Raw genomic sequence first — 27,317 nt, 5'->3', positions numbered from 1 at the left:
CAGTACAAACTAAAAAGGAAAGGGGGAAAAAACAGGATCGTCTCCGTGCTGGGTTTCGCCATGGTTTTATTTTTGTAAACTTGTAAACGCTCCACATCCCCTCCCTTTGCGTACTGCTTTTGCGAATGCCCTTGATAATGTTACGTTTCGAGACAGCTGGTTTCTTTTCTTGCAGGTACGTACGTTTACACGAAAGAAAATAGAGGGCGCTATTTACGGACTCCACTGTGAGAGAAAACTAATTAACGGTGAGGTTTCACTTCTGCCCCTCCAAAGAACTGCTGAGGCTCTTGCTCCAAGCGTTATCACCGGGACAAGAAGTAAGGGTTTCATGTAGGTCTTTTCAGGAAAGAAGACATTTCAGTTCAGATTTGCTTGTGTGATGGGAAATATTCTGTTCAACTTGAAATTAGAACGGGTCCCACCTTGAACTTGACATGCTAAGTCAAATGGCAGATTGAGTGGCAATGATGCATTAGTTAGTAACCAGTCTCTTCCTACCTCCAGAGCAACGTTGTTGTATAACGGTCTTAGTAGGCGTGGCCCACTACCACGACATATACATACATGTACATGACGTATGCCCTAAGCATGACTATGAATAATGGAAGTAGCCACACGGCTTATTCCATAGAAATACATTTCAACTATCTCATAGGTGTAGCCTACATCATTACATGATGTATGTAAGACATGTTAAAAAATAAGAGGCACACCAGCTTCTTTCTGAAAAATGATAGGCCCGAACGCGAACTTTAAGGCCTAATTTTCAATCTTTTCCTACAGTCTTAACCAGTTGAGTGAACTGATTGATTATACACTAGGCCTAACATGATTAATTTATTTTAGAAAGTAGATTTTGGTTTTATTTTGTTGTGTACACAGACAGAGCTGACTCCAAGGTTTCTACATACCAGCTAATGCCATGAAGTAGCCAGTGCCAATTTGTTTTGGACTAAACTCTACTCACAACAGTGAGACTGATTCCCATTTTACTAAATCATGTGTTTTGGACCGTTACGACGCCTCTGTCACTGGGGGCCATATATCACGCTTTTCTTGGTGTTCTACATCACGGGAATGGCGATCCTATGTGACCTGTTCTACTGGCCGCCACATACAGGGAGTATATTCAGCATTGTACACTTCGGGGTGTTGTCTTCCTGGATTTTCTTCATTTTGTACAATTACTTCCATGCTGTTTTCTATGGACCCGGTTTTGTTCCTCTTGGATGGAAACCAGTAAGTGTACAGTTATGAACCATAATCTTTATCTCACAGTTTTTGCGATGGATGTTGAGGGTTGGGCTAACGTATATCTAAATGCTCACTGAAATGGTATAGTTTCAGTGTTATTTACATAACAGACATTTGATACGTTTTGAGTCAATTTCTTCTTCCGAAGGAGAAGCCAGAAGATGAGAAATATCTTCAATACTGCCACGTCTGTAAGGGATACAAAGCACCAAGGTCCCATCATTGTAAATACTGCAAGAGGTAAACAAATAATGTATGCCCCTATATCCCAAATTATTGTATAGCTGTCCATTAACAAAGGATCGCTAAATTGGTTGAGAAGTGAAGCTGTGTTTCAATGGTTTCCACTTGGTTTAATGTGTTTTTCAAAATGACTGTGGTCTTCCATCAATTTTTTGTGTGTAGGTGCGTGATGAAAATGGACCACCACTGTCCTTGGATAAACACCTGTTGTGGTCATCGTAACCATGCCCACTTCACTTACTTCCTCATCTTTGCTCCACTCGGTTGTTTCCATGGTGCTGTGGTCATTTCTCTTACTATTTACACTGAAATTTTTAAGGTAAAGATGATTTTTGTGGACTTATCTTTGCAAATTGGTTAACTTTCAATTAATGTTTACAACCAATTTTGCAAACTACACTTTTTTGAATGAAATGTGAACAAGGAAGTATTTTGCCTGACATAAGAAGGTGAATTGTGGGAAAATATCACTATTGGCTGTTTCAGTTTTTACTGAATTCTACTTTTTTCCAAGTGCAAAAGTAACAGATTTTAACAGATTTGTGAGTATTCCGATTAACTTCATTGATGTATTCTGTCATGTCTTGATACTTATTCAACAGCAATTGTACAGTCCAAAGCAGTACCGTAGAACCAGCAATACCCCCTTAGGTCTGGAGTATGGCTTACCTCAGCTTCTAATGTCTTTCATCGCAGTGGGCCTTGCCCTGGGTGTGGCTCTCGCTGTCTCATTTTTATTTTTCACTCAGGTCAGTTGGTTTTTAGTTGATTTCTGAAGCCGCAAGCTGGTCAATTTCTTTTGTTGAGCTTATTTTCTTGTTATTTTACACACAATACATGCAGTTGCCAGAAGGTCTACTCTACACTCACTACACGCATCACTGATCAGGACAGTGAATATGAGCAAAACTTGATGAACCTTGTAGAAAGTTCTTTATCGCAAGTAAAACTACTGTGTCCGATATATGCCTTTTGTGATAGCCAAATTGGTTTGGAGGCTTCACCATTCTTTTCTGTATTCCCTGAACAGATTCGCTCGATTCTGAAGAATGAGAGTGGGATAGAGAATTGGATTGTAGCAAAAGTGAGTATTGTGAACTTAGCATTATTTCTGCTAGTTTAAACTGTTTCCAACTTAACCCTTTCAGGATATCTCTGCAAATGCAATAGGAGTGGACTATTGAGCCGTTACCAACTGTAAATGTATTGACACATACATTGACAATGGTAGTCCAACCCTAAAATCATAAGCCTACATGGTAAATCAGAAATCAAAGAAATGAAATCTTTCTCTTATAATGGCTTTGTAAATAAATCTTTTACATGTAACTCCAGTGAACATAAACCAGGTAACAGTGGTGTTCCCCTGATGGAAATACCTTTTTTTAATTATGTAAAATAGTAAAATTAAGATACAATACTTAAATACAGAATGCATGTCAAGTTGAAACCACAATACCGCAAGGATTTCATCTCAAGGTTTTGTTGTTTTAATAACTGAAAGGCACAATACCGCCATCGAAACCTTGAGGAGGAGTTTGTGTATCCATACAACCTGGGACGTAAGAGAAATCTACAGCAGGTGTTTACATGGCAGGGTCAGCCACAAGGAGATGGCATCACTTGGCCTGTCATAGATGGGTGTACCCAGTACACACTTACAGTGAGTAGAATATTTTGGTTACTGCTGGAACTAATGCAATCCAGGTGAACCCCTTCAAGGTATTTTTTAAAGTCCATCAGTATACTCCACTGTTTCTCTAACTTGAAACTCCTAGAAGATTTCAAGTTCATGTTTGAAGAAAGTACAAGTGGTTTCCTACACCATAGTGAATTCTGAAGCTCTTAAGTGGGAGATAAAATATCTGGGGTCTATCCTTTATGGACTTGGTATTTCAAGGCCATCAGTAACAACTAAGGGTCAGCGCAGTATGCTTGGACACAATTTGGTTTTCTTTTTCCTAGATGGAGCAGATTATGCAGAAGCAACTGAAGAAGGAACGAATGGTGAGTGCGATACACGGCCTCATCACAAATCTTCACCTAAAACCTTAGGTCGACTAGACCTTGCAAATCAATGCAAATTCTCCACTATGGACTCTACACCACCAGTGGCTGCAGCTGTTGTTAGTTCGTCCATCAGGCAAGACCTAGACATAGCCCTAGGCAACATGCGGCTGGAAGCTGCTCAGGGGAACCTAGTTAGGTCTTTGTTGACTAGATTTACCTATGAACTGCTGTTCCGACACTCAGGAATGAGTTCACATTTTAGTTGGTGTAAATTTCAGATTGAGTACATTGCCACTGAGGACTACGAAGGATCATGGTTTCCAATCTCCAAAGGGTGTCGCACTTGCATCTGCATTCCTCTCACAGACGAGTCACGCATCGAGATTGATGAAGGGGACATCATCATGGTTAGCAGGTGGAAGAAGTAAGTCTGTTAACCTTGCGATTGCATTGTAATTATTTCAAGCCACATGTAGGGTGACAGCATGGCCCACCGACATGACAGATTCTTTTTAATGTGATTGGGCATTTCTGTTACAGGTACTGGCTGTATGGTGAAGTCATACAGGACGACGATGAAGACCCAGCACCAAGAATCCGTGGCTGGTTTCCTAGGCAGTGTGCCAAACAAAACACTGGGCAAGTTGACTCAGATGGTGAAAGCAAAAAGGTCAACTAATGCCTCTTCGTGATCAGAGACCTCTGAAGAGTGGATTACATGGAGACAAGTCTAACCATCGGATCAGAATTTGATCAGATTAAGGATTGTAGATCAAGCTTGGAATGATCTTACACCCACACTTCAACTCACCAAATTCAGGTGCAAATGTAAGGCTGTCAAATGGGGGGGGGGGAAGAAATCACATTTTTGAGCAGCTTCTCTGAAAATATGAAGTGACCCATACATATCAAGTGAAAAATACTTTAAAACTTAAAGGCCTTCCCCCCCATCCATGAGATTTTTGGGAGCGTACCATTTCCTTGGCACCAGTCATTTGGAGGCACAAAAAGACTAAAACCAACAAAATGGTACATAGTTTATTTTTCAAATGAAGGTTGGGCACCAAGTTGCTCATGAACATGGGGGGGTTCAAGGCCCTTACATTTAAAGTACTTTTCTAAATTCTCGTGGATCGCTCCACATTTTGAGAGGGGCCACTTGAAAAATGTATTTTAATATCCTACATTAAGACAAAAATGTTTGAATACTACAGGTGGTTTAAATTTAAGACAGGACTGGTTTAGTCTGGATTTCATTTTTTCCCTTAGACTTGACTGTAAGTGCTTTTTTTTTTTTTTTTTGAGCCTCAGTGCCCATGACAAGACAAAACTTGTCAAGAGAAAGCATTTTTGCCCCGTACTCTCAACTCCCAATGGTGTTAAAAGTTTAACATATTGAAACTGAGTGATTAGGGGATGTTAGATTTAATCGTAAGGTGTTGGCTATTGCTTTAAACTTTTATAAGGTTATTTAAAGACGTAACTTATTCTTCAGCAGTCCAGAGTAGTTTCCAGAGATTCCAAAATTCAAGACACATTGTAAGAGTAGTAGTATGTTTATCAGAAAATGATAAATCTGTACAAATTTACAGCAATACAAAGCGAAATAGGCATGTAAATAGTTGTAAGGTATTTCAATTATTCAGTGGAAGATTTTGAGGTTTGAGATTTCTTACGGATTTAGAGAGACTGATGCTGTCAAAATGACTGCCTATTTGTGAGTAACTTTCAAATGATTGCTGTGTTACCATTTTCCAGAGCCCAAGGGGAAGGAAAACCAATCAAGGTCATGTATTAAATTGCAGAGATGAATGAAGCCTTGAGAATATTCTGGAATAATATGAATTATTTTCAGTACTTCAAGTCTTGTGTCTTTTATTTTCTGATCTTTTGGAGTTTGAAAAGTCCCCAATCAAAGAAAGTGATAATTTTGGGCGTTTATCTTGAAAATCTGTCATTAAAATAAGGTTCCTGGATCTAAAGCATTTTTGACTACTTTGAATTACCACTTATACTAACTCAGATATCACAATTAGGAGCTAGTACTGTTGGGGTATCACACCTGTACATAAACTGTGTATGTGGGTTGAATGTCTCTAGCCAGTACATAGATGAAGTGGGTTTACAACTTTTCAAATGTATACATGCCTCATAACTGGGTGACAAGGTATGAATGTGACATCACTGACTCTAGTACAGGGACATGTATTGGCAGCCTCTCATGCAAGTCTATTATGTACATTACAACAGCAAAACTATTGACTCTTAAGCATGGTATCCTCAGATCTGCAAAACTAATATGGTCTGTAAATATGACCAATCAAACCTAATTTCAGTTTTAAAATTGAGCGCATTGCTCAGGTTGAGCTTAAGGTCACCAAATGTTCAAACAAGGCCTCTTGTGAAACATCTTTTTCATATTTGCAAGCAAAGTGTATGGTGTGTTTTGGAAACTGGCACATAAAAAGATTTTCAAGTTGTAATTTTCTCTGATCACAAAAACAACACAAGCAGGTTTGGACGACTTCCTCAAATAGTGAGCAAGAGAAGGCCTCCGGTGAACTGCTTCATATTACAAGGGTCTTCCAAGTGCTTGAAAAAAAATGACAAACTTGTTCATAGAAAAAATAAATTATGCTCTCTGAAAAGAAATTGAAATCAATATAAAATTATTAACATATCACACATTTACCATGTAAATTCTCTGAAGGTTTCATTCACTTTAAATTTACACTTATTGCAAGGATAGAGCACACTAATTCCTTTGGAGATCACAACAAAGATATAACTATTGTTGACTGGCAAAGCAGTTAAAATAACCAATCAAAGAAGAAAAGGAAAATGGATAGATGCAGGACATCCTGGAAGAGGTAATGACCACATCAGCTGAGGAACACAAGTAGATGTGAGATTATCATTGGACTGCAGGTTCAATTACAGTTTCCCCACTGAATGCTGATCCAGGTAGATCCTAGAAATGATCTCTTCACCTTGTCCTTGACCTTAATTGCTGTTCTTGCAGGTAAATACTGCATCAAAAAAGTAGTCTCCAACCGTCAAAACTAAAACAACTAAAATGCTACAATGTGCATTTACCTTCTTTTTGGGGGAGAATTCATTACTTTCTTTCTACAGTTTCAACTGCGAGTACAATGATAACCTCGGCTGAAACCTTTGATGTCAAAAGTTTCTATCGTTACATGAATGCGTGCGTGGATTGCAGTGCACAGACCAAACACCACAGTTTTGTGGTGGCTGCCTCCATGCAGCAGTGCAGACCATCAATGGGTACTGGGACCTTTGCTGTTCTTTCCAGTACAAGCACTTTTTAATCTTGGGAAGGTCACTGAGTAAAAGTATAGTGATACAAAGCTGCTGCATGTTCATGTATTCTCTTTGAAAAGATTTCTGATTAGGTAGCGTGTATGTACAGCTAGCAGCATCAATCAACGGTCTGAAAGATCCTGAAGCTTAACAACTGTCGCAAAAGCCAAAGTTTACCGTCTGTTTTCCTCTTGACAGGTAACCTCAGTCATATGTTTCGCTGAATGACACCTTTTAGAAGAAATCAATAAAAAAAATTCTTTAAATTCGACTGCAGGCACTGAATCACTGATCAACAGTGAAATTCAAACATGACTTGTGAAAACAAGCATAAAAATCAGCCAACGACATACAACCAACAAGTAAAAATCCTAAAATCCTCCAGATGCTGGACATTCAAAGATGGCAGAGGTTGGGGAAGAGCTTTAATCATGATGGTGTTTGTTACTCTCCCACAGCTTTCAAACAAGGTTTACTTCCAAGACAAGTGGGCAAGATGGTTTGGCTACCATTTTCCCAGGGACACATCAGCTAAAGTCACAAGTAACCCATATATTCTCCCAATCCAGCAGTATTATGCCCAGGATGGCAACATAACATGTATTTGGTTACAAGAGGTTAAAAAAATAACCTGTCTTAATATGCCATTCTACTTTTGTAGTTGAGATGCTGATCGAGGATTACTGTCAGTACAACTTCTCAACTGCCCACCGCAATTTTTCGTTGAACTTCAAACTTCAAAGTACCTGAATTTTTAGGTGCTGGGTTTGAAGTAGCAAACCCCTGGTGGCTCATGTCTGCTGGAGTTTCAGCCTCAGCACTCCTCCTTAACACAACTCTTCTGTCCAAAGTACAGTCTGGTATACCATGGTAGTTCTGTGCACTGCCTGGAAGGATGCTTGCCACAGACTTCCCACTAATCATGTTCGGTGTGGAACTGTTAAAATGCATTTGTTGCATCAATGATGAAGTCACTGGTGTAGATTGGATTCCAGCAAGTGGCTGGGGAAAGCAGTATGTACTATTAGACTGGTTCTGGGGATGAGAGCTGACACTAGATTTCAACTTCTTTCTGAGCAGGTTCATCTTCTCACGAACAAGATGTTTAAGATCACTAGTTTGGTGCTGTTGCTTGTACACATCCTTGATCCTACGAAGAACCTTCATGTGTTCTCTCTCAGATAATCCTGGCACACCGCTTAATGGCCTGAAATTCCAGTCTTCAATACCTGCTTTTTCGATTTCATCAGGGGAGAAGTATTTAACCAGTGACTCTAACTGAAGGTGAACATTGGCAGCAATGTCCTCGTACTTATTGATGGAAGTTTGAAAGGTGGTTTTTTTGGACTCTTCGGCTGAGCTTTTCCCCTCCATCAATGATGCTAATGTCTTTGTTGTCTTGAGCCACAGGTTGTTGTACTGGCCCAAGCACGAGAAACAGGTTTGTTTGAATGCCTTCCTGTCAGTCTGAAAACGGGACATTTGATGGGTTGCCTTATTAGTTGATTTACGTAGTGCAGATAGCTTTGATGAGATGCCGTATAGGTCATCGACTGGGTCCAGACCACAGGAAGCTTCAGCAGTGCCTTTTATATCAGAGAGTCTTTCTCTGCGAGATTTTCTATTATCATCACTTGACGATGATGAATTTAGGTGGAAGCTCCTCTCAGCACTTGACGACCGTGATCTAGTCTGTGATTTACTCCTTCGAAGGGGTGATCTACACTTGTAGCTTGATGATTTACTGTGATGGGATCCTCTTCTTTGGGGTGATTGTGATTTTCTACGTGATTTAGCATGAAGTGGGGATCTGCTTTGATGTGATCGGCTCCTCTTTGGTGATCTGTCTCTTTCTGGTGATGCACCATGTGAAGACCTCCTCCTGGGTGGTGATATCCTTTTGAAAGTTGGTGAATCACTTTTGCTATCATGGGACCAAGAATGTGAAGACTTCCCACTACAACTACTGCTACTGCTGTATCTTCTTGACCTGGAATCTTTTCCTCCACACTTGCTTGACTTCTCTGAAACTTTGCTGTGTGACTTTGGTTTCACAGCCTCCCCGCTGGAAGAGTCCGAGTCTTTGGAGATTGAATAAGCTCTTGGAGGATGCAGTGTTGCTACAGCAACACTAAGGTTGGATACATGTTGCAGCTTCTGCAAAAATTGTGTTGTGGGGCTGTTTGAGTGGAGTTTTTCAGCCTCAACATTTTGCGCAACATTGCTTATGCCTTCTTTTGGGATGAGTTGGCTTTCTTCAATGCCTGAACCAACAGGAATAGATAGAGAAGGTGGAGGAGTTGACTTGTTTGATTGCTCCTGTATCCTCAGTCGCGGGTCTTTCTGTATTTCTGTCATTACCTGAACTTTCTTTTGAACAGAAATGTTTGTTTCAACCTTCATAGGATTACCTTTGGATTTATCAGAGTCTCCTATGTCAGTGCTCCATGAAACAATGCTCAAGTCAACTTCAAACTTTCTGCCAAACAATGCAGACAAAGCAGCTCTTGGATCAACAGGTTTGTTTTGTCCAGGGATGTTTTCCATAAGGATCTCTGCTGGCGTTCCATTAGTTTTTACTAGTGGTCGACCATAAAACTGACTTCCAACTTTGAATTTCTGTGAGTCAGTCATAGATGGTGATCCATTTGCCTGGCAAGTATTTTGGTGCACTGGCTGCTCCGGTTTTATGTCCCTATGATTAAGACACTCTGCCACTTTTGCACAAATCAGCTTATTATTCATGTAAGTTGAAGGAATGTCATTCCTTGGTCCATCAACTGTCAAAGAACATTCCCTAGTTGCACACTTGGAACCCTCAACAGGACAACTCCCGTTTCCACCAGGTGTGAACTTGTGCAAGAAATTCTCCAAAGCAAGTTGAAGAACTCCCTTTTGCTCAGAGGTGGATGCCTGTAGTATTTGTTGCCCCAGTACATTTACAGCTTCCTGCACTGGAGCAGAAAACATCACTGATGGGTCTTCCTTGTAATGACCAAATGTGAACCCTTGCTCCACAGGTAAAGGACTTTTGTTACTCACTGGAAGTCCTCCAAAGCTACCACCCTCAAATGTGCAACAGCTCTGTGTCTCAGGGAGTGGTACATTGATTGCTGATTTTTGAATGGTGCTGGTTTGACCAACAAAAGCATTTGACGCTTCCCAAACATTTGGTAGCATAGATGTCCCGAACAAAGCTTCTCTTGATGACTCATCAACATCCATATCTTGAACTTCCATGTTATCTGTATTGAGTCCAGTGCTTGTATCAGCATCAGGACCTGAATCACTCGATGAAATGTCTTCCAGTCCCAGGGAACTTTTGTATGAATCAAATTCTTTGGCCACAACGACCGGCAGATCAAATGCAGCAGCATTCCTCACAATTTCTGCAGACTGAAATGGGTATATGTGTTTAGGCGACACATGGCAAGGAATGTTTAAGCTCACTTCCCTTTCTATACTGGGGCTGTACTCCCTGCTTTGCAATCTAATATAAGGTGCTGGTCCGTAACCATCTTGACCATTCTGTTGCGTTCCTTCACAGCTTGGATATTTTGGTGAAACTAATGCAGAGCATTCTTCATACTTCGCCAGTGGCGATGGATTTCCGACAAGCCGTGGTATTCTTGTTTTTGATGAGGCAGCCTCATAAACTTCTTCCTCTACTTCAAAAATGCAAGAGGTATCATCTGCCTTGAAATACTCCGGGCATTTGGACCGGACCTTGCCTCTACCTCTACAACATCTACCCCGAGCAAAGCCTCGAGATTTTCTGTTATGAAAATAGCCCCGTCCATGAGAAAAGCCTCTGCAGGGAACATTCTCTCGGTCCCTAAAAAAACTATTACTACGACTGTGTTTAGTGGCTTTAGAATATCTCCTACTCTTCAAGAAATCAACTTCCTGGGAAGATGACTCTCTAGATTTTGGTTTAACACAGTCATGATTTTCAGGTGATTCCTGTCTGTTTGGTGATACAGATGTATCTCTTACTCCAGACTTGTGAGTATCATGATACCTGTTGACCTTTAAGTGACAGTGATTACTTTGGAGTGGGGATTTTTCACTCCTGGTGCTTTTCATAGTCAGCTGGTTGCATCTTACTTCCTCAAGCTCCTGCTCACTTATACCAGATTTTTGTCCAGGTTTGCCATGTGACTTGTCATTTTCTCCAACCTCATGAAGTGCTTGGTTCCTAATTTCTGCTTCCCATATATTTTCAGATGACCTTTCGGAGTTGTTAATGGTTATTTTCAATCCTCCATAACAGGATTCTGTTCCATTGGGACTGGATTTTAAGGGCAGTGATCTCTTCTGGCTTTTTATTCCATGTCCAGTTGTCTGATTATTTGTAACAAGAGATGACTCAGGGCATGCAGATGAGTCCATGCACATAGCAAATGAATGTGCGCTTTGAATGGTTGAGAATGTTTCATCTTCAGATGATGATCCAAAACCAAGAAGGGCATTATTTATCCGCTCAATGCGAACAGCTTTAAGTTTCTCAAGGGCTTTGAGGTGTTGTTGTCTCATTTCTTCAAGACGTGGGTCTTCCAATCTAGTTTCACATGGATTGACATTTGTAAAACGATCAGACAACTTCATTCGAACACCTCCTTGTGGCTTTTCTGTACTTTGTCCTCCACTACACTCCTCAGCCTTTTGCGAGATTGGATTTTCGTTTTCATCTCGATTTACACATTTGGAAAATGACGCTGAGAAAACTTGATTGGTGCACTGTATTTCCACCGATGACTTGCACACACTGCCCACGGAATTCTGTGGTATGGTTTCCAGCTGAGCCTTACTTTTTGGTGATCTGCGGAGGGGTGAAATAGCAGACACATCCGCTTTCCGTTTTCTCTCAAGCCCCGTGGGGATTACATTCTTCCTTGGATGAGACAGTACATGCAGATACCTCCCCTTCTCCAAGGTAGCTTCTGCTGGTGACTCCAGTGTCCTCAAGCTTGGTATACTACCTTCACAATGTGGTTCATAAGTCTCAAATGCTTTTGATGTTAGTGAGATTGTGGCATATGGTAGACAATGTCTCGGGTGCTTGCTTAGAAGAGTCTTTTCATCATACTCAAACAGGAACACCTGAAACACAAATAACAGTCATTGGAAGTCTTTTTGCAACTCCTGAGTCACAAACTGACCGTTCTTATTCAGCTCCCTCCACAATCTTGTGATCTATGCTTCTCATGTCTTTAATAATCACATAAAAGTATTTCTCCATCTTTCCAATTCTGTAAATTACAACAGATAAATTCTCGTTGAGTAAGTTGTTCTTGAATTTGCCAAATTTGCTGGTAGTGTGAGCTCAGGTTTCCATCCAGTAATCTCCCCTGCCGTAACTTTTTTCACTTATTCTTACTACCATGCTGGACCCTCTAGTATCGAGGATGCCTTAACCTTTAAAGTATATACAGTACCTGTGATTTGCTGAGTTGCTTGAAGATTGGCTCAGTAGCATTAGGTTTGCAGCTGGTGATATGACAGTCAGCATTAGGCGTAGGTTCCAATGCTAGTTCTCTTGATGACATCCTTTGGGTCACCGTCTTTGTCCGACCCTTGAGTATCTAGACCATAGGCAGAACAAAACAATTTCTTTTACCTCATCTCGCTGAAATGTGTGTAAAATCTCAATATTGAAATTTTTTTCCATTTAGTATCCTGTTAACAGAACTAACCAATCACTAAGAACCAATATGAGAATGAACATTTATCGACTGAAGGGAATTAAACTTTAACTTTCATGTTGTGAAAGTACATGTAAGAAAATAGGGGCTGCCTCCAATATCCTGGAATACACATTATACATGTACATGAAAATGGTTAACAGTTTCTAAAACCAGGGAAGTGTTCTCAATGCAGGGGGCTGTTGCTTGGCGACACATCATCTTCTCTTGTGCAGTCATCCTTGTCATTGGAAAAGTATAGTCTACCTATGAAGACCAATAGCACATCCTTTGTATTTAACCTTTTTGAATCCATCAAAAGACATTCTCCTAAATTTTGTGGTTATTTTCGAGGATCTGGGGAAATTTATCATGAATGGACATCTATTAAGCCAATATACTGGCTGCTTGTCTCCAATAAGCGCTATTCAGTAGGCATTTAGAAAAGATATGCAACATACCTTATAGATAACCAGGCATGGATGCTCAAAGCCTTTCTTTCCTGCCCACTCAAGCACCGTGTCTGAGAAGAGGAATACGTTAACTCCTTGGTCAACACTGCCAAGTGGTACATTGATGCTCTGACAACTAAAGTCTCCATGGCTGCAAATGGTATCTGCTTCATACTCGGACACGGTCAACCCAAATGCAAAGGACTCTGCAGGCTCCTTGGATAGTTCTCGTTTGAGTACTTTCTTCTTCTCAGCGAAGTCCTGCTGCAACTTGTCATTAACGACAATACTGATGTTTTCTACACACCACTTCTGCTGCAGTTTCTGTTGCTCATCAAGAACTTGAGCGTTCACTAATCTGAGGATGTCCTTCGCTTGTCTTGATTCAAGTTCCACAGCATGTCGGCATCCTGAAATGGAAAGAATGTTGGTATTAGCTCTTACCATCCTCAATCCTTCAAACCCTCTGGGCGGCTTCAGAGAATTTTGGAAGATTGCAAAGGATGTACTGTCTCAAGATTGTGGGATAGACCAGTAGGCAACCCTCCGCAGTATATATTCAATAAATATCAGAGGATTTTGGAGGACCGAGGCTGTATCCAATGTTTTCATGGGGCCAGTTGGAGGATTTTGAAAGATTGAGGGTGTATCCTAGTCAAAAGGGCCTAGGGGATTAGTAAATCGATCAGGGCAGGTTGCCAAGAGGGATCAGAGGGTTAGGCCCCGTAATTAAAAACTATGCACATCAACACAATCCACTGTTCTTGTGATATGCCCTGTAGCCCCTCCTCATGCTCAAAGATGGCGACAGGGCTAAATCAAGGGTGCATGCAACACCAGTAGACTTCTAACTTCTCTGAGGTAGAGAAAACAGCACAAGAAAATTTGTTCAAAAACACAGCTCTTTTCCAAAGGAACACATTCAAATTACCTTGACTGGGGGTCCTTTGAACCTTTGGAATTGAGAATCTTCTTGAATCATCATTGGTGGAGTGTATTCTACCACATCTCTGATCCATCTTGCCTGACACTGTACCCTGTGGATAACAGAAAAATTGAATAATATACAGTACATTCAAAATATAGTGAAACTTTTTCTGGGACATACATTCAAGCATACAGTGTACATGTAAAGTGTTGCAAGTCCTTTTGAAAATTATAAAGGCAATTCACAATAAGCCTTCATAATGGAGTTGCCTTGTCACTTTGTACTATGTACATGTACATCATTACACATGTACGTACATGTATATCAATTTCAAATAGTTTTTTTCAAGTCATATACTAAATGAGGCGAGTGCAAAAGCAATTGAAAACAGGTCTTGTACTGGGCACTCACACCAAGACGAAGATATGCAGTCAGTTTATATTATATACCATGTGCTAATGGCCAACCAGATGCAACCTAATCACCTCAGCAACTTTTACAAAATAGCCTACATGCATTTGAATGCATTCAACAATACACGTTATATCCAACTTTAACCAATCATATCACGAGACATACATGTAAATGTACTATATGAAATACGAGCAAACCAACTGCTAGAATTTGTGATCATAAACATGAACCATAACATTTAATTTTGCAACAAATGACACATGGTGTATTTAAGAAAGATTAGGCTTCAGCGAAATTATACATGTAGTGTATCACTAAAAACCTGAGGGCATTTCTTTAAGAAGTGGTAGTGCAATTTCCAGCTTTTAGTTGAATACCTGTTTCTCCATGACCTATTTCATAGGGCCAGTCCTGTGATTTTTGGTATTTGACCTTTAAACACTCCGATGGACTCTGACCTTCAGGTCAAAAAATTATACTGGGTAAATCTTACATGGAGTACAGGCTGTGTGCCACTGAAGGTCAAATTACAAGTGGTGGAGACAGGTCAAATTACCGGTGGCTAACTGGTGGTCCCAAGTGAAGTTCCCATGCCTAAAACCCAACAGTGAACGGTTGCAGCTCTGGTACATTCTTCAGTTCTTCTGGGAAAATTTGTTATCCCTGGTTTCAAGACCAGACCTGCCTTGCAAAATCACAGGCATCTACACCTACATTGTACATACAAACACAGTACATGTAACATTAGCTTGAACATGATTTTAAGCCGTGTACTCACGGCACTTTTTTTGGTCAGACTTTCCGAGATGAAGGATTCTTTTCCTAAAATGGCCATGCTAAGTCCAGTGCCAACATCCCAGGAAAATTCTTCTCAGCCTTGGTTATTTTCACTGAGCCGCTCGGTCATATTTACTGGTCAACTTCTGCCCAGGGAAAATGACCGAGACCACCTTTTTCCCGAGACAGAAAGTCCTGTGCAGACAGCAAGAGTTGGTAAAACTAAAAGCATGGAAAAGTGGCCCATCAGAGCATACATCCAGCCCAAGCACAACTGTATGTTTCATACAGAGAAACTACATGTACAGTGTACATACATGCGTACTGGATGTTTCACCACAGTGTGGCATGTGGTAAATATTTCAAGTATATTGTTCCTTTTTTTGGTCCCAATCGTGGCAGAAATTATCTTGGACACTGTTGGAAGATTCACTGGTGATGAGGACAGTAACGCTGTGTCTAAGGATGAAAACGGTTACTTCTCCAGTTTGTTTTTCGTGTCCAAAGTCCAAGTGCGGACAGTGGTCACATTTGACCTTTTTTTTCTCCATCGGCTCAGTAAACCTACGGGAAAAAAAAAATTTCATGCAAACATGGTTCTTGTGTTTGTTCGTCCTCCAGGACCATACTGTCAACTTACCTGCTCTTGATATATGAAGAGAAAACAATGATTTAAAGTAACAGGTGTCCCCCACAAACAATTTGGTCGGTCCGAGTCAGGTGAAGCAGCGGGTACTGCGAACTATTTTCAAGTTGTATTTTTTTTTTGCGTTGGGGAGATCTTAATTTATAAAACGGGTTTTGCCCTTACCCAACGTATATTAATAAACACTGTATGCTCAGTGCTTGTCGGAGAGCTTGCGAAAAAAGTCACAAGCTTAGTCGGGTGGGACTCAAACCCACGACCTCCTGCTTACTAGTGCAGACGTCTTAACCACTTGACCACTGAGCTTGCCGGGGTCGGCCGGCCAGTCCGAGTCAGGTGAAGCAGCGGGTACCGCGAACTATTTTCAAGATGTATCATTGTTTTACAATCTGTTTTCGTGAGGCCGAATGCATGTACATGTATGTACTTTTGTCATTTCCTGTAGCTTCCATTCATTATCATAAAAGGCACAAGCCTTTCTTTCATCTTTCACTGTCCATGAACTGGTGTTTGATAATCCCATAACTGGGATCCAGCTTACCAGATATCAACAGTCAGGTTCATTTGAAGATGGGTATCGCCACCTTTTCCTAACTTTTTTCCTAACGGTTGAGTAATACAGTAAAGGAATCCCTTTACACGTAGTTCCCCATACATGTAGTCAGGCACTCTTTTTCTGATGATGCCACTTCTGTATTATACATTTACATCTCGGAACTGGATAAACGAGGTGGTCTTATGTCCTGTGCACATGTACAAGCTGAAAAAGCTTTAAACAGTAAAAAGTGCACGGACAAGTTTATTTCAGTGTTGGCAGCGGCCGGCATTACGCGTGCATGTAGTCGCAATGGACATCGCGCATTATATGTGCATCATTTCCAGAAAAAAAGTGAGGGTAGAGAAAAAAAGCCATGTTACCGCACCACTTTTGGAGTCAGCTCCTGGCCAGAGCCAGAGACTTTTTTTTGGCCAAAGGTACTGGAAAAATGTGACATTAGTTCATAAGGGTACATGCAAGTTTTCACCATCAAACATTGTTTTCAATTTGCTTTGCAACAGAAAATAAATCTTTCTGTGTGTAAATTGACTATCATTCATTTGATTAAAAAACCAGTACCATTGCAAACCTTGAGCAAGTCCAAAAGCAAGAACGAGGATGAACGTTTAGCAGTGGACTTTCAGCATAATGTTTGTGTGCAAGATCTGGTGCATGCTAGGTGAACAGTAGTGGACGTTCCGCATAATCCAGAGAAATGAAAATGATCACTTTGAGTAGATCGTGCAGGGTAAAAATAACATCTCAATACATGAACATGTACATGGTTTCAGTACAGACAACCCCCATGGTTGGCAACTGCTTCAGCTGACATGCTGTTTGAACACCCTAAGAACAGCCTAAGTAAATGCAAACCCTACAGTCTAATAACTAGACAACATGAACATGGTTTATACAGAATCCTGTGTAGCAATAAGGAGGTCCCAAGCTTTGGTATCCCCCCATGGCACAAGGCTACTTATTACAAGTACATGTGGGACATTCTTACAAAAGGTTTTGAATAAGAAGTACAAAAAGTTTGGCCAAAAATGAATTAGCCAATTTTTTTGAGTTACTTTAAATAAGCCAGCTGAGGTTTCCTTGCTGTCAGCATGCACTGGTAACTTGTGGTAACCTTAACCGAATACATGTACATAATGTAGTCAGTCTGAGATTAAAACCTTAACCCCTAGGTGTATGTAAAATCATATTGAAACTGGAGGATTTTGGTCTGTTAGGGTTAATGCATAGGTCTAATGGGAAAACTACATTTACATGTATACAATATTTAGAATGATTGGAAAAATCAGTGGCCATGTGTCACAAAAATAGATGTATCTAATCACTTGGATGTTCTGGATAAAACTTATGCCGGTTCCAAATAATTTGTATAATACTTGAGCGACGTACTGCAGAACACTTGTGTGGGAAGACACACCCTGATCCCTCTTCACTTTGAACAAAACTAATACATTTGTTGATGAAGTCCTGCCTTAGAAAAAGCTCCCACCCACAGTAAAAATGTATGTTCTTTGGGCAAAGCCAACTGCTACATTTAGTTTAGCAAAGCAGTTAACACACATGAAATCCTTCAATGCACTAGTTCACCAAAATTAGCCTCCGCTTCATGATTAATGTACCTCAGTAATTGTGATGCGAGCTTCTAAGTTTTCATGGCAAAAGGGGCAAGGTAGCACTCTTAAGTGCTCGTTATCACATTTCAACCTTCAGGCTACTGCTTTATTTTTATAGTGAAAGAGCTCACTTTTTCATTGCACCATCTATCAGCAAGTGGGCTTAGAAGGAATCATCTGATGACAAGAGTTGTGTGCAATGGATGCTGAACAGTTTGGCCCCCCCGCAAAGGTCTTTGCCACATGTATTATGCACCCACATATGAAAACCCCATCATAGAGACAAACTTCATCTCTCGGAGCACTAAGTCAATGTAGTCATTATATAAGACAAAAGAACTTCAAAGTCAGTTATTCAATCAGAAAGAGGGGCTTCTGGATAGTTACGTACACATGTAATCTGCAGGACTGCTTGGTTGTGGTCAGAGATTTTCGATTCTTTCCCAGGCTGTGGTGGTGGAAAGATGGAATGCAGACTGAAGTTAGAGCCTTCCTTTCCCAGCCAACCTCTCCATTCTTTTTTCTTAGAAGAGTGCGATACTTTTGAAAAACTTTATGTCACGTGCACATTTCCATCATCTTCCAAGACACTCCCCTTCGCTGTTTAAATTTTAGAGATAAAGATGATTTCCGGGATTAAATCATTTCCCATCCAGACAAGTTTTCTCCACTCATCTAAATCAAACTCCTTACTCCATTGCTTTTGATTAGAAGTGTTGCAACTGCACATGACAGTGAATTGCTGGCCATATCACCAGGGAACTAGTTGATGGAGCTCCTCATGCCATGCTTGGTAACTGTATACACTGTAAACGCAGCCTCTAGATGGTTTCCATGCATGTACTGGGTGCCCAGTAAACCCTACAGTCGACACACTGAGCCTGCTGGTTGCAAACATGCTGTCAACAACACTCCACTTTCTTCCAAATCATATGCCATGTCCAGTCCCACAATTTGTCTGTGCCTGGGAAGATTTCATTTTCTCCCTACACACTGCGCTCCTCCAGTGTTATGTTACAAGTACATGTATATGCGTATATGACTATAAAAAGGAACAAAAGACCAGATATCTTCAGGTTGATATTTGGTGTAAATGAAGGAAGTTGTATGCTGAGCTTGTATGTCATAAGCTTGGCATAACTTGAGATTACTGGAACTTCCTTTATCCATAACCTTTCGAGTTGAAGGTAACTGTGCAGTTATTCTCTGCTACCCCCAGAACTGTGGGACACCGATTCCTACTGGGGGTAGTTTTCTACTGTGCATATGGGTTATTTCAGAAAAATCTTTCCACAACGAGAAACGGTGGTCCAAGCACGGAGGTACCTCAGTTCCTCGGGCCAGTATACTTTGGACGAATACGCACAGTCATCACATTCCACTCCAGCATGTGCCCGGCCCACCACCGCAAGAAGACCACGGCTTTTCCACGGTGAGCCATTCGATTGCGAGGTCGTTTTCGCCGTGGGCTGTCAGTGGCCGCGTGAGTGACTTGGGGAAACTTTTTTTGCGAGAATTCGACGAAATTCAGTCTTTTATACTTACACAACAGCTGTCTCGTATGTTCCACCGTTCACTTCGTATTGGGTTCGGTCTAGGCAAAATTTACACTCACCTTCAGCTTGTAGCCTCGAACTTCGCGATCTACACACACAAACTTGATAGAGGCATGCAATCATGATCAAACATGAGCAACTGACCCTTTTCTGGCTTCCAATGTCATCTTACCTTTAAAGTGGGATCTCAGTTAGCCGTTTTACACTTAACAGACGGTAATGGCATGCTGAGTTTAGGGGTGGAAGTCATGGAGATTTCTTGGAGGATTTGTGCATCGTGCGGATGCGTTCCCACCAGGTAGCTATTCATAGGCTGACAATAGAATGTACATGTATGTAAAGGTAACGACGCCGTATGTTGATGGCCTAAGCAGGTACAATGTACACTGCAGACTGTATACAAACTCATCCATCCGCGAACGCCAGTGTATAAAAAAGCCCGCCAGAACGCGTGGCGATATGCCAAGGAGTCAGACAACTCATTATTTAAACCAACCAGCGCGCGTAAACGCAAACGGTCCCTCCCGCGCCCTGTACTGTTCCATTTGTTAATGGGGGTGTTTCCGTAACGGTGTTGAATAATCCCCTGATACTGCAACCGTATGTCGGCATGGAAGTACTGTACTTTGGTCTGGCGCCAGAACAGTAGTGTACATGTAAGTACATGCGGGTATGACAAAATAAGAATACATGTATCCTGTTTAATTTAACCTAGACATCTAGGACGGGCACCGTGTTGGAAAATGAAAATGCACACAATAAAGGTTAGAATACGCCAATAGTTCTTTCCGTGACTGGCCATGGCGGTAAGGGTTCGTCGACGTACAGATCCATTCACTGGAAGAAATTAAGGAAACCGGTCTTGGGTCGCACCGCGGAAAACTTTACGTCTTTGGCTGAGAATTTCGGGACCTGTGAGTTTTATTTTTGGCCCTGCATGTATATATTCAATATTCACTATTTATATTTGGGTTTGATTAGATTGTCCAGATTGGAATTGAATTTAATTCGCATCTCAAAGTCCTTTTTAATAGCTCCCCGGTCTTAGGCTACCACTCCACGCTAGCTAGCTCCAGCACAGTGAGCGGACGTACATGTACTTATAATTATTTACGAGCCTGTTGAGAGCCGCCATTCCAGAAACCCTAGGGGTGCACCAAGTTTGGAGCCCCATGGCAGGCAACTGAAGTCCCTGAGGCCTCTCAAACAAAAAACAATGTGTTGTTTGGTCCTTCAGATTTCATTTGATTTTCAATTTTTAGTAGGTTAACTGATGATTTTTTTTTTAATTATCCGCCCAAAACAAACTCCCCCCCCCCCCAAAAGTGAATGTTGCCAAGCCCCCCCCCCCCCCAGCCGCCATTTTTCAAATGACATCCCTCACCGTCTGCGGGCTCTTCTGACTAATTTCAATCCCATTTTTATCTGCTTTGCCCCCAGATGGGTGCCCCTGAATCTACAGAGATGATCCTGGGCCATACTGGCACAATCCCACCATTTCTTGGCCCAAACAGACTCCTCTTTTCGAAACAATCTCTGGCGGTACAGCGCCTCAGCCTGGCGCAGAATTTTCCTTGAACTGGGACACTGCACCCCCGAGGCTGAAAGGGGTGAAGTTCATTCCCCCCTGTTCTTCAACATTGAACTGCCTTCGTCCCGTAAACACTCACCCTTTCTCAAACGAAATTTAGACTTTTGATCTCTTTCAAGTCCAACAAAACGTGGATGGTTCCGTATAAGGGGTATGATTTTTTATTCAAAATGTTTTAAGTTCTCATACAGGTCTACACATCGAGTTACAAAAAAGTTCTCTCCTGCGAGGTGCACGTTCACAATTACATGTATTTACAACCAAATGATTACCATCATTACGGCGCTCTTTGACGAGGGTTCATGTGGACCAAACACAAAAGATTTTACCCAAACCAGTAGCGCCCTCCTATTGTGTCCGCCCTGCTTCTAAAAGGTTAACAGGTAAAGGCCTAATGTTTTTTAATTCCTTTTTGAAACCCTTTCCGCATAATTCGCAATTTACATGACGATTATACAACTACATATACATGTTTTCCTAACTACAGCTTTGTTGTAAATAGAGTTCTGAATGAACTCCAAGTTGTTTCACTTGATACGCTATAGTATGTAAAATTTTTGAACTGTGTTATTAAAATAAAGGCCTAGCTAATACATGTTTGCGTAATTACAAATGTACATCAGAATAATATTAATGAATCTATAGCGAACTCCTTTGTACTGTACACTGATGTAAACCAAAGACGATCAACTTTTCAAAGGTAAAATTCACACACATTTCTTCCACACCATGCTGTAGAGCACGAAAAGACATATACGTAAAAACGAGATTTTTGGTCCATCAGTATTTGATCCTTCAACTTCCACCAGTAAAGGCCGATCAATGTTTATAAGTTTTGGGGTATGCCCAATCCACAACGAAAGCACTTTTCAATTTGAACCTTTTGCTGGTGCTTTAGTAGTACTTGCATAATTAATGCGGAATAAAGCACATCCTTTCTTTTTTCTTTTTATTTTGAACCAAAAATTAAACATGGATTCACAGCTACCAGAGAAATTCTCAGGCACTTAACCAGTAATTGTCCTTTTTGCCAGCATAGGCCGGTATAAGACCTAATCAACATTCAAGTGAAAGTACGAATTGAAATCAATTTATGTCCGAAGTTTAAAGTGGGTTTCTAAGTCATCCCTTGAATACATTTCAAACAAGTTCGAACAAACGCTTTCAAAAAGGGCTCATGAATAACCGTTACTGCTGTCCATTTATACATTACATTGGTTGTTCAAATATGTCCACAATACATGTTTTTAAACAAAATTACATGTATGCATTTTAATAAAGAGGTTGTTTACGGAAGCTGATAAAACAACTGGCGTTATTTACATTTATTAAACTTAGTTTGCTCTTGTTTGCTTTTGTTGTTTATACCCAATGATTTTAAGTTTAAAAAATTACTTTTTCAAGGACATTTGCTGAAACGCCAACTTTTCGCATCTGGTATGCTACCCAGCACTGCTCTAGTTACTGGGACAATAGATCTCAGAATAGTTCCCCAAAACAGTAATCATTCAATACATGAACGTCTATATAAGGGAAAAGTGCTCCTCACTCACCTGAGCAAACGGGTGAGCACTATTATTTCTTACTTTTCCTCTGCATTAACAATCATCAGTCCTCCACAGTTTTCCTATACTTTATATCTATATAGAGATCGGTCACGTGGCTCAATGTGCATAGAGTCCAACAGCATAGGTTTAGGCCCTATTTATTTCTACGCTCTACTTACGCGGCAAAGCTAAATTTGTACATGTATAGGCCTAATGTCAAACGCAGTAAGAAAGCCAAGCATTCAGCGTGCAACCTATCCACAACCACGCTACACAGTAAGTGAAAATATAAACGTGAAAAGGCAATACAATGGCGGCATTGTTAATCCAAGCACATTTCTGTGGCACAGCCCCGGTTAAAAAAGCAGAAAAAAGATTTAAATTAATTAGCATATACATGTACACTAAAGTTATACGGCCATTTCACAATAGTGCGCCTCCAAGAGTTTGCAACGCGTTGGTCAATCACAATGCGCGAAATCTGACGACCCAATGCGTGTTTGGAAAGGGTCGACAGATTTGCGCAATGTGATTAGCCAACGCGTTTCAAACTCTTGGAGGCGCACTGTTGTGGCGCCCGTATTCAAACGTTGAACATCAATCTTGAACTCTTTGAACACTAATGTTATAAACATTCAAAATACCAAAAAAAAAAAAAAAAATCCTCGCGGTGAAACTAAGCCCAGACTGTCACTTATTACTCTAATACTCATAGATACTTCGGCGGCGTCGAACCTTTCTGAGCAATCCCTCGTCATAGAACTTAGTGATTTCTTCGGTTATGATTTTCTCTGGAAGTGGGGAGGATGCCGGTGAGATTGGAGGAGTCAGTGTTCCAGAACTCGTAGCAGGCGCCAGCTGAGGCTCTGAGACAAGACGCGTTGAAGACTGTTCAGCGTCATCCGGGTTATCCCCATTCAGGCTCTTCTCATCAAAAATCTCCCTGTTCATCAGCCTTAACATTGCCATAGGCTTGCCACCAGATCGCGCTGGTAAACGTACTGGGATTGATGTGGGAGCTGGCGAGACTGGAGAAGTTGGGGTTTCAGACCGAGAATACAGAGAGTCTTCAGCCATAGATGGGTGTTCCTCATCAAGACTCTCTTTATATGATGATGAAAAATGTCGGCATTCCTGATCCTGAATGCTGCCAGACGGCCTTAAAGGCAGTGGGAGGGATTTGGGTGCAGGTGGGACTGGAGAAGTTGGGGCTCCAGAGCCAGAAGAAGGCACCTGCAGAAGATCTGGTGCATCCGTCGGCAGACTTATTACAGAATCTTCTCCTTGGAAGAGCTGACCTATATCCAGGCTGTCCTCATCAAGTAAAGTAAAATACTCCTGCACTTGCATATCTGCACTTTCCAACAGATTACCACCAGAGGACACTGGGGTTGCTGGAGGGAATGCCCCAGAGATTGGGGGAGATGAAATTCCAGATATTTCTGGGGTCACGGGCAGAATTTCAGGACCCTGGATCGCTGGTGCACTGGTACTCGTCATGAGTTCATCCAGGTTACTAGTCAGGTGATGTTTTTTACAGTGGCGTCGGAGGTTGTCTTTTCTCCTAACCCTTGTAGAGCAAAGTGGGCAGGGGAAGCCTTCTTGGGCTTTCCCGTGAGTGTCTTTATCGTGTCGGATGAGGCTCCGCTTATGCCCAAAAGCCTTCGTACACTTCTGGCACTTGAACTGGCGCATCTTCTGAGGCTTGCATGACAGTTCTAAAACAAAAGAAACACGTCCATTTATTAAACCGTTTCAAGTATACGAATACACTTGCGACACCTTGCTGGGAACCTTTCTGGATTCTTTCTCAGTTTGTCCAATAGCAACGATGCAAACTCTGTGTCTGTGATAAGAACAAAAAAGTCTTCTTCATCATCCAATATGCAGCAAGAAACTTTTCAGGAGTTTCAGTCAACTCTTCCTACGTGCTGTCAACCTTTATCCAAGCAAACCGGCGCAGGTCTCGATCAGAACTTTGGAAACCCTCTCACGCAGTAGTTTCCTGCACTAATGAAGTATACCTGTGGTATACCTAATACCTGTAGTATTTCTTATTACTTACACAAAACATAATTATACTGACGATATCGCCTCTTGGATAAGCATCGCCAACTCAGCAATGAAATAATCTACAATACCCAATAGACGGTAAATGGGTTCTAAACATTAACGGAAAGCGCCTCCACGTCAAAGGTATAGCGTTGTCGATCCAACAGTGAAATAGTATGCAATTCTGATTAGGCAATAATGACCAATCTAAAGTGGATAACACACTAAGGAATAGCGCCTCCACAACTAAGGCATAGCGCCTCTCGGAGGTGTATTTGCCAGTTCAATAACCACATAATTTTATTCTGCGTTACTGTATAGGCAGCATGGATACCATTCTATGTACATTGTATGTCGCATCAAAAAGCGGATCACACACAAACAAATAGCGCCTCCACACCAACAATAGCGCCTCTCAGAGGTGCATGTTCCGCTACATGTATAAGATAATTGATACTGAACACTTCGTTTGGATGACCATTTTATGGACGAATTGAAGAGCAGATGATCAATGCACTTTAAAGGATAGCGCCCGCCATCGACAGCGCCTCTATCGATAGCGCCTCTCGGAGGCGCATGTTCTATTGATACAGAATACACAACATGAATGACCATTATAAGCACGCATCAAAGGGCAGATGATCACGCACTCACGTTTAGCGCCGGCCCCACACCAACTATAGCGGCGCCTCCGGAGGTGCATTGCCAGTTCAACAATAACTTTTGATTATCGACAGCATGGATAACCACTATGCACGCATCGAAAAGCGGTTACACGTTATTGAATAGCGCCTCTGCACCATAGATATGGTTACGGAGGTGCATGAAATTAACTATAAAATGTACAAGACTGAATAGGCACCCAATGAATTTCATGGAAATAGAACCATTCTCTGCGGGTGTCAAAAAGCAAATCCCACACAATAAATAACGCCTCCGCGCGCCTCTTGGGGGTGCATTTGTCAGCTCAACAATGAAGTTATCTAAATACTGTACACATACGGCTATATGAACGTTTCTAAATATTTTATTTAGTCAGAAAAATAACTCAAAACAATTATGTTCATCAGTTTAACTTTTTGGAACCCCCCTCTGGCAATAAAGATCCTTAACCGTTTTCAAATGAATTACTGAAAACCACTAATTTACCCTTCTGTCATTGGTATTAACGGGACATTAACACGCTAGCTACATTATTCCATGTTCCATGAACGCCAGCGTGATATCAAATTAAATTTTATCTTCAAGCAAACTCCTTCAAGCAAACTCGAGAAGAATTGAGAATTCACGATTGCCTGAAGATGACAGAATTTATCTCAAAACATCTTTAATTAAAAAATGCACTGACCTTAATTTGAAACAATCATCCGACACCTAACGATAACACCAGGAATGTAACTCTCCAAAACAGACACCGCAAGACAGCACGCTTTCGCCTGGCGGCCGAACCGTCGATCGAACTCCGCGTTCCGAGGTTCACAATGCGCAACTAGCTCTATTCTCCAAAAGGTAGTTTTCCTTGCTTGGGAGCTCAGCCGTTCTGCAAGCTACATGGGTGTATGGTCCAACTATACCTACCGAATAACAACCTTTCAACCAATCAGCTGGCGCTTTAAATACGCCCACTTTACCTCCCCGCACATGCCATTTAGTTTTAGGGGGGAAGTTTGATTACGTAGGGCCTACACTATTACCATGTTAGAAATCTTCAATAAGTCAGACACAATAAGTATACAAAGTAGATTTGGAAGATTCAGCATTTTCTGAACTGTGATATCAATGAAATGCGACTTTCTGGAGGTTTTGTCGCCTAGAAAATATCACGTGACGAACCAAAGTGAGTACGTGTTTTTGGTGATCAGGATGGAAATCCCCAATCCGATATACATGTACATGTACATGTAGCTGGTTACAAAACGGGTACATTACCCCCCCCCCCCCACCGTGGAGCAATCGCCCGCAGAGACCCTAAAATCGAGCATGCGTGAACAGGTGCTGTTGTCTGTTTCCGGGACCACCATAGAACTTGATTCATGTGTTTGGGCGGGACGAACGGACCTTGACGTCAGCACAATACAATACTGTGTAGACCCCAGTAATAACACAATGACAACTTGAGCCAATCAGCGTCCCAAGTAAACACACCGTCAGTGATCCTGTGCTGAAGACTGTACGATTAGCCCAAGTTTTTGAAGGGGAGTTGACAAAAAGAGGAAATCCCCGCCAGTCTCACGTATTTCAACATCAACGGCATTACATCCGGGGCAAGCTCTGCTGATCGAAGTGAAGAATTTTACTTTAATGCAACATGAACATTGTTGTGCTCTATGTACTGTTAAGTATGTTTAATTTATGTTCTTGTCATTACAATAAGCATATTAACACATTCATTTTGGAACTTAAATTCTGCTAATCATTCTTGTAATTTGTATTTCTACCACATCATCTAGAGTATACATGTACATTGTAAATGTCCGATGTAAGTGAAAAGCACCACCAGCCTGCGCCTGCAGCTCAGCCAAGTATAAGTCTTAGCATTGAGGTCTTGAGCACGCGGCCCGTTCCTGCAAGACCGTGGCGTCACCGCAAGTCATCAAATTATTAAAAAAAAAAACAAAAAAAAACATGAAGAGCACTACTCACTATTGATACCGCATTCTGCTTCTA

At 41.3% G+C, this 27,317-nt stretch overlaps 3 protein-coding genes and 1 long non-coding RNA gene across 4 annotated transcripts; 2 read left to right on the top strand and 2 right to left on the bottom strand.

The window, feature by feature from the left end:
* Positions 1-216: 216 nt before the first annotated feature.
* Positions 217-5,373, top strand: zdhhc6 (zinc finger DHHC-type palmitoyltransferase 6). Its single transcript, XM_022239206.2, has 10 exons — positions 217-320; positions 886-1,242; positions 1,406-1,497; positions 1,663-1,819; positions 2,103-2,249; positions 2,531-2,584; positions 3,005-3,163; positions 3,466-3,507; positions 3,789-3,934; positions 4,051-5,373. The coding sequence occupies exons 2-10, from the start codon at positions 1,003-1,005 to the stop codon at positions 4,187-4,189; spliced, it is 1,176 nt and encodes a 391-aa protein (XP_022094898.2). The 5' UTR covers positions 217-320; positions 886-1,002; the 3' UTR covers positions 4,190-5,373.
* LOC110981459 (uncharacterized) lies at positions 5,369-19,924 on the bottom strand. The gene is made up of 6 exons (XM_022239089.2): positions 19,633-19,924; positions 13,902-14,007; positions 12,980-13,380; positions 12,273-12,419; positions 7,581-11,937; positions 5,369-7,065 (listed from the first exon to the last, which is right to left on the bottom strand). The coding sequence occupies exons 2-6, from the start codon at positions 13,987-13,989 to the stop codon at positions 7,043-7,045; spliced, it is 5,016 nt and encodes a 1,671-aa protein (XP_022094781.2). The 5' UTR covers positions 13,990-14,007; positions 19,633-19,924; the 3' UTR covers positions 5,369-7,042.
* Positions 19,925-20,129: 205 nt separating this feature from the next.
* Positions 20,130-22,282, top strand: LOC147795970 (uncharacterized). The gene is made up of 2 exons (XR_015423394.1): positions 20,130-20,374; positions 20,901-22,282. It is a non-coding gene; the product is annotated as an uncharacterized LOC147795970 (long non-coding RNA).
* On the bottom strand, positions 21,185-26,472 carry LOC110974248 (uncharacterized). The gene is made up of 2 exons (XM_022225755.2): positions 25,999-26,472; positions 21,185-24,316 (listed from the first exon to the last, which is right to left on the bottom strand). Exon 2 carries the CDS (start codon positions 24,291-24,293, stop codon positions 23,301-23,303), a length of 993 nt encoding a protein of 330 aa, XP_022081447.2. The 5' UTR covers positions 24,294-24,316; positions 25,999-26,472; the 3' UTR covers positions 21,185-23,300.
* Between the last annotated feature and the right edge of the window lie 845 nt (positions 26,473-27,317).

Source organism: Acanthaster planci, linkage group LG19 (assembly GCF_054643075.1).
Source record: "Acanthaster planci isolate LZ-2023a linkage group LG19, COTS_SCS, whole genome shotgun sequence".
In the NCBI taxonomy this organism is placed as follows: Eukaryota; Metazoa; Echinodermata; class Asteroidea; order Valvatida; family Acanthasteridae; genus Acanthaster; species Acanthaster planci.
This window is presented reverse-complemented; position numbering and strand designations above follow the sequence as displayed.